This window comes from Asparagus officinalis, chromosome 7 (genome assembly GCF_001876935.1).
Source record: "Asparagus officinalis chromosome 7, Aspof.V1, whole genome shotgun sequence".
NCBI lineage: Eukaryota > Viridiplantae > Streptophyta > Magnoliopsida > Asparagales > Asparagaceae > Asparagus > Asparagus officinalis.
The window spans coordinates 93,708,266-93,715,894 of record NC_033800.1 but is presented as its reverse complement, the minus strand read 5'-3'; the positions used below and the strand labels follow the sequence as shown (position 1 = coordinate 93,715,894).

Here is a 7,629-nt window from a genome sequence, read left to right as displayed (position 1 = left end):
TCCCATTTTCCAGTCCGTCTTTGTTCTTAGAAAAGACACAATTCTCAACTTTCAATCCGGGCACTTTGTGCACGGGAAATTTTATCTCAACTCCTAAATAGAGATAAGTCTACGCCTAACACGCGTTGCTGGTTTAGTCTTTCACCAATTGAAAAAGACACCAAGGTCTAAACTTGGAGAAATTTATCCCGAAGCCTAAGTAGGGATGAGTCAACACCTAACACGTGTTGCCGGGTAGCCTATTCCCGTAACAAGGGTGAAGTCTATGTATTCAAAATCATAGCACAAAGTCTCAGAGAATTCACTCTCTTAGCACAACGTTACATGCGGAACGGATTTAGACAATCCGCATGCTAGCCCGATTCAAACGGTAATCGGTAAAGGCACATCAAACCCGTTGAAGGCTGGGAGTTTGCCAAAAATCCCAAAGTCTATGTCTAACACGCATTACCGGTTTAGCCTTTCGCCGATTGAAAAAGACACCAGAGTCTAAACCTGGGGAATTTTATCCCGAAACCTAAGAAGGGATAAGTCATCGCCTAATACGCGGTGCAGGGTACCTTTTCCCTATAAGAAATGGCTAAGTCTATGTATTCAAAATCATAGCATCAAGTCTAAGAAAAACGATTTTCTTAGCATAACGTTACATGTGAGACGGGTTTTAATAATTCACATGCTAGCCCGATTCAAACGGTAATCGGTAAAGGCACATCAAACCCGTTGATGGCTGAGGGTTTGCCAAAAATCCCGTAAAACTTATCATCATTGGGTTCAATAAAGAAATATCATAAAGGAATCAAATGCGGAGTCTCTATTAATAGATCAAGTCAAAGCATACAATAAAAAGCTCGTTAGCCCGAAGGTAGTTGGCGACTAAGAACATGAGACTCTAGATTAGAAATCCTATCTACATAACTCTGCTCAAGTTCTGCCTGCAGCCCAGCTCGGACGGATTCTTCGGAACTGCTCAAGATCTTCACGGCTTCATTCTTTAGCTTCATCAATCTCTCCTGTGTAGACCCTAGCTTCACAAGTGCTTGTTCACGAGAACGCTCTAATCCAGTCAAGTCTTCTGCAATAATAGTAACAGACTCCTCGGCGTGCTTTAAGGCCTCCTTTAACCTAGCCACTTCCTCACGGCCGGAATCTAAAGAGCTGAGTAACTCGGCTCTATCTGAATCCTTCCTCGCCACGGTAGCCATCAGCTGCGCAACAGAATGCTCATGTGACTGAAGCTCACTGCCGATAGAAGATCTCAGGTCGCGCCACTGTGCCAGCCTATGCTCCATCTGTGAGGACACGAAGGAAGAAGCTCCATTAGCCTTTAATTCCTTCAACTCTCGGATCTCCGACTCCAGAACAGTAAAATCGGCAATGAAGGAATCGTCCAACTCTGGATACCCTTCTTCTCTAATCATCATCATGTGGCGAGAAAAGGAACGCCTGAACTGATCGAAACAATATCCTCTATGAAGAAGTTTCTCGATCATGCCGTTAAAAAAGGCGGTAAAAAAGCCGAGGTCCGTACGAAAAATGTCTCTGTCAGGATCAGTATCGGCCAAAAGGGCGTGAACACGCTCATATAGAGAAGATCGGGATCCTACAAGTAACAATGTAGAAAGCTAAGAGATTATCAAATGTGATAAGAAAACTTAAGGGCAAATTCCGAGCATACCAATGCCAGCGGAGGTCCCCTCGGATTGAGGTCTGATAGGCTCCGAGATAACGGCAGGAGTAGTCATGGAGGGTATATCAACACCCATAGGCAAATCGGTCTCAAAAACTGTAGTGGCATCAGGCACAACGGCTGGTCCTATAGTTACACTTCTTTATTAATCAAAATGAAAATTTAGACAAAATAAGGAGGATCGAGATGATAAGATCATCTGCATACCTGCAAGACCATCATCCTCAGGTGCACGGGGAGTGCTAGAAGTCATAAGAGTATCGGTCCCGGTGGCCGGTCCTATGATTACACTCATCTGTTAGTCAAAAAATCAGACAAATGAAAAGGAGCACGACGTCCTAGATCGTATGCATACCTGCAAACCTGTCACTCCGAGGTAAACTGGATGTGCCGGGGGTCGTTACTGAATCGGTCCCACTGACTGGTACTGCAATATTAATCCTCTGTTAGTCAGACGAAAGATCAGGCAAAATGAAGAGAATCAAATATATACCTGTGAATAAATCACTCTCAAAGGGTGGTCCCACGGTTCCTCTGGTAGCCTGTTCAGCCAACATGTCGACTGATAATCCAATGTCGGGTCCTGAAAAATTTGATGCAGAGAGATACTCCTGTTTCTCGAGACCTACATCATGAAAAGCCTCATCCTCAACGGGCCTCTCTGATACGACATCTGCAGAATAATTTAAGTGTTGGATATATATACAAGAAGATAGGGAAAGAAGAAAAAGCTCAGAAATACCTGCAGCAGGAACAGAAGATTCTTTTTCCCCAATATCCATGCTTGGATTCTTCAAGTAATCTGAAAGAAAGCGTAGCATGAAAAATAATGAATCCTGAATTCCTTAACTCTTCTAAATGCTACTCGAGGAGGGTATCATCAGAGTTAGATATACCTGAACATGGAATGGCGGGCTCAATGCTATTAACCTGCTCAGTATCAAGGTTCGTATCGACATCCATGGAATCGTCACGAATGGCGTTGCACATTTGCTGCAGGAAGCTATCCAGATTATCAGAACCAGGGAATACGGGATCCGGTGGAAGCTCGCCCTTGTCATAGTACCCTGGAACATAAAACATGATTACGAATCCCAGAAGGTAAACCATCTTAAAGCAAGAAAGACAATAAAATATTACCTTCCTCTCCGTCGGCGAAGTCTCCTAAATCCACTCCATAGGAGCGCTGACCAACGTATGGTTTATGAGCGGTCTTCTTCTTTTTCGGAATACCACCCTTCATAGAACCAACAGGTCGTTCATGCGCGGCTTTGCCATGCATCTCAACCTGTGTAGGAGCTTTGCCGCTAGGCCCGGATCCCGCATAATGAGAAGCGAGCGACTCATGCTCATCGACTGTCCTACCTGGGGGATAAGAGTCATTTCGTTAGGATAAGTGAACAAGACCTTTCGTTGATTCCAATTGAGGTTAAGAAAGAAGACCAAGGAGCATAACAAACCTGCATTAAGTTCTTCTTCGTCGGTATCCATATCCACATACTCCTCCTCAGAAGTCTCGTCCTAATCATCAATAGGAAGGAGCTCTTCATCGTCATCCATCCTGTCTCTGCTCGAGAGGGAAGGTTTGGCAGGCTTCTTAGGTTTGGCAGGCTTCTTCCTCTGTTTCTTAGCAAGCTCAGCCTTACGAGCAGCCATCATAGTGACTTGAACCAAGTGCTTAGATTGCAACTCTGAAAGACTCCTCACGCCTATAGATTCGTTGGCGGAAAGAAACCACTTGCAGCTGAGGAAAGTGATCAACGGCTTGCGTCTGGATGAAGGAAGAGCAAACTGGGCTTCCGTACAGCCCACCATGGTCCATAGCCATGCCCGAACGCCGTCAATAAGCCCTCCCTCAATCTTCAAACCACGACTTGGATTCCCAACATATAGTTGGTCGTAGCCAAACTGACGAGCAAAACGGCTGGGAAGGTAAGGCTCTATGTGGCAACGATTCTTCACCCGAAGAACGAGATACCCGACGCGGATGTTCACCAACCAGCGGAAACAACCAATGTCGAGGGCAGTCCGATTAGTTCTGGGTTTCTCCTCATCAGTCAGCACATCACCATAGCGACCCAAAAAGCGAGGAAAACACTTGAAGAACTCCCAGCTCTTACGAACTCGAAGCTCTCGTTGTACATCACTGAATGTTTTCCCGAGCTATCTGCTTCTCTCCAACAGCTGCACAAAAGGAACAGGGACATCAACAGTGCTGGGCGCTGACATCAAGTCAGGACGGTGAAGAACAAGCCACGCCATCAGATACGCATAAGGAAGCTCGACCTTCACACAAATAAACTCGGCCGACGGTTCAGAACTCACCTGCGCAAAACCACTAACCAGATACCTGAGCCCACAATGGATATCAGCAACCATTGCTGGGAGCAGGGAAAGCTCCCTCCCATAAGCTAGCTGAACTGCAGGGAAGAGCACCTCGAGAGGTAAGGCGTCTGAAAGCTGGTACGGAACGACGCACTTCTTCAACCAGAGGGCAAGATAGCCTGCTAGCAGAGTTCGGGGCTCAATGGACTTCTGTGCACGGCGGAGGAACGAATGAAACTTGGTTCCTGCAGGAAAAGCTCCCTCAGCACTGGCAATGGTGTAAGAACGAGCCTCAGCCTTCTCCATCAACTCATTAATGGCGGGGGGGGGGGAAACGTCTAACTCACGAAGGGGCTCGCCGGAATCACCCTCCAAATTCGGGAACAAATAGACAGCAAACTGCTTCAAGCTGATCTGCTTTTTCCTCTTCGCTGGAGGAGAAATCTTGATCAAGGAGGTATAATAATGACAAGTGATGTCCCAAAGAGGTGAGGTCCCAAAGAGTATCGTACATATCGGGAGTATCCTTCTTCAACCACTCCAATTGCTGGTTCGAGGGAAAGTACTCCTGGTATGGACAATCCCCCATCGGAAGGCCAGAAACCTGATACATCTCATGCAAGGCCAACCCTAACTCTCCGCCACTAGTCAGGAACGTGTTACTGTCAGGCATGTATGTCTCCAACAATGCCAAGAAATGGCGACAGCTGACCGGGAGTCCATACATGGTGGCTCGTATAGGTGCGTACAATCCACTGCTCTTCAAATTATCTTCCCAACGCCCCAAGACGTAGCTGGTCATGCGTGTCCCCCATGCCTTGGGTTGTGAGAAAGCCCAACCATAGCATCTAAAATATGGTGGAGGTAATCTCCTCCCAAGATGAGCCAAACGGTTCTTCACGGTAGGAGCGGCTGCTGATACCTCGCCTGAGGGTGCAGTATTAAGACCCATAATCCCTGGTCGAAGACCACGGATGTAATGATACCCAATAGAACCAGGAGTCTTATGTTAGGATGTATATCCACACTGAACTCGATCAGCATCATCGGTAAGATGCCAGGGCATCTGTCTCTCTACAGCCTGTCCCTCCAATTGAGTGAAGGAACACTGACGAGGAATGGAGGGAATATACAGGAGAGCTCCTTCATCAAGATTCAGCCAATGCTCCTCAATATGATCTCCAAACAGAAAACTGGGCTTCTTTAAAGCCTGAGTAGAAATGGAATCCGCAGTAAAAGAAGCATCCCTAATCAGCTGGCGTAAGCAACGATGCCCTCCATCCCATATCAAACGACAGGATTCATCGGAACGATCTCTGTCAAACTGAGGGAGTGGACCAATAGCCTGCCTAATGGAAGCCGAAGAGAAGACTTCCCCGCTACAACCAGTAGTAGCATGAGAAGGGAGACTGCCCGTGGGGAACTCGACTGCAACAAAGCAAGGATAGAGTCAGAAAATCATCCATGAATTAAATCCATCTCATAAAAAAGCAAGATAAAATCATTCATTGATTGGAGAGACGATTTTGAGTGTCTTACACTGGAAGAACAATATGCATCATCACGTAAATAACGTGGTAACATGCACCGACCTATAAGGTGTAAGACGACACAAGATCGCCCCAATATACCAGAAGACTTGAATTGGCCAAGCAAAACAAGTCTGAAACCTCAACCCCCGCGAAGGAGGGTGTCGGCCCTTCCCTAATGACCCGCGAAGGGGCCAAACGAGGGTGTAACAGAACCACTAATATCCTGAAACCTCAATCCCCGCGAAGGAGGATGTCGGTTCTTCCTTAATGACCCACGAAGGGATCAATCAGGGATACAGAAATAAAGATTCTCACCCCCGAAAGAGGATGCCGCTGGAGGGGAGGATGCTGTGGGAACTTCTTCCTCGCTATGCTGCGAACGGGAACGACTCCTAGGAGGTCGAGGTCGATGTGGAGACATCGAAAATCTGCAATGAAAAGCAGCAAGTCAGGTACAATCTAAAATATGAATACACGAAATTTAAAAGGAAAATTAAGAACTTGAACTAAAGTCCTATGAATAAATAGGATTTCATAGTTGAAGTCTAATTAAACCTACAAATTTCGTGCTATAATCTTTGCATGCGAATTCGTGGCATACCCTCATTACAAACATAAAGTTTCAATCTTTATCAAAAAATGAAAGAGTTTGTGAGAGGAAACTTACCCAAATCAAGTGGTCTCTCTTGAGCTCGAAGATGAAGAAGAAAAATCCTAGCTTTGAGGATAGAAGAATTTCGGCCAAGGGGGAGCACCAAAATCCGAAATTGTCTTGAGTGTAAGAGGATTTAAAGAGAGGAGTTTTAATGGGTTTCTTAGAGGAAAGAAGGAGTTTTGAAAATTTGGAAAGAGGAGGGAAAACAAAAGAGGAAATAACAAAAAGGAAAGTTCAAAAGGGGAAAAATGATATTATGCAAAAGAGAGAAGAGAGACACAAGGGTGTCTCGGTTTTTGAACCGAGACACCCAAGGGTGTCTCGGCCTTGGCCGAGACACCCTAAGGTGTCTCAGCCATGGTTGAGACATCCACGGGTGTCTCAGTCCTCGATTGATCCCGTATGCTCACAAACGTCCTTTTCAAGCCCGAATTTGCCTATTTTCATCGGTTGTTGGATATTTCAACGAAATCCACACTAATCCACACCGAGCGATTCAAAACCCTAAGGTCAATGCTGGTCAATGCGAAACCCTAGGTCAACGCCAGTCAACGTGTTGCGACCAAAAAGTCAACATTCGATGTTCGAAACCCTAGGGTCAATGCCGGTCAACGCGTAACCCTAGGTCAACGCCAGTCAACGCGATAGGACCAAAAAGTCAACATTCGATGTTCGAAACCCTAGGGTCAACGCCGGTCAACGCATAACCCTAGGTCAACGCCAGTCAACGCGTTGCGACCAAAAAGTCAACATTCGATGTTCGAAACTCTAGGGTCAACACCGGTCAACGCGTAACCCTAGGTCAACGCCAGTCAATGCGTTGCGACCAAAAAGTCAACATTCGATGTTCGAAACCCTAGGGTCAACGCCGGTCAACGCGTAACCCTAGGTCAATGCCAGTCAACGCGTTGTGACCAAAAAGTCAACATTCGATGTTCGAAACCTTAGGGTCAACGCCGGTCAACGCATAACCCTAGGTCAACGTCAGTCAACGCGTTGCGACCAAAAAGTCAACCCTAGGGTCAACGTCGGTCAACGCGTAACCCTAGGTCAACGCCAGTCAACGCGTTGCAATCAAAAGTCAATTATTCGATGTTCGAAACCCTAGGGTCAACGCCGGTCAACGCATAACCCTAGGTCAACGCCAGTCAATGCGTTGCGACCAAAAAGTCAACATTCGATGTTCGAAACCCTAGGGTCAACACCGGTCAACGCATAACCCTAGGTCAACACCAGTCAACGCGTTGCGACCAAAAAGTCAACATTCGATGTTCGAAACCATAGGGTCAATGCCGGTCAACGCATAACCCTAGGTCAACGCGTTGCGACCAAAAAGTCAACATTCGATGTTCGAAACCCTAGGGTCAATGCCGGTCAACGCGTAACCCTAGGTCAACGCCAGTCAACGCGTTGCGACCAAAAAGTCAACA

At 46.5% G+C, this 7,629-nt stretch overlaps 1 protein-coding gene and 1 long non-coding RNA gene across 2 annotated transcripts; both read right to left on the bottom strand.

The window, feature by feature from the left end:
- LOC109848791 lies at positions 1,557-1,968 on the bottom strand. Its single transcript, XR_002248880.1, has 3 exons — positions 1,895-1,968; positions 1,676-1,813; positions 1,557-1,600 (listed from the first exon to the last, which is right to left on the bottom strand). It is a non-coding gene; the product is annotated as an uncharacterized LOC109848791 (long non-coding RNA).
- Positions 1,979-4,066, bottom strand: LOC109847516. The gene is made up of 8 exons (XM_020416743.1): positions 4,013-4,066; positions 3,148-3,208; positions 2,828-3,052; positions 2,584-2,754; positions 2,430-2,489; positions 2,181-2,360; positions 2,051-2,114; positions 1,979-1,982 (listed from the first exon to the last, which is right to left on the bottom strand). The coding sequence occupies exons 1-8, from the start codon at positions 4,064-4,066 to the stop codon at positions 1,979-1,981; spliced, it is 819 nt and encodes a 272-aa protein (XP_020272332.1).

What these genes read in the sequence shown, in the direction of transcription:
- LOC109847516 (XM_020416743.1), bottom strand. Translation starts at nt 4,066, where the DNA reads ATGGTTGCTGATATCCATTGTGGGCTCAGGTATCTGGTTAGTGGTTTT. An exon ending in TGGTTAGTGGTTTTGCGCAG is followed by an intron (nt 3,209 to 4,012) that starts GTGAGTTCTGAA and finishes ATTGATGATTAG; the next exon opens with GACGAGACTTCTGAGGAGGA. An exon ending in ATCTTCTGTTCCTGCTGCAG is followed by an intron (nt 2,361 to 2,429) that starts GTATTTCTGAGC and finishes ATTATTCTGCAG; the next exon opens with ATGTCGTATCAGAGAGGCCC.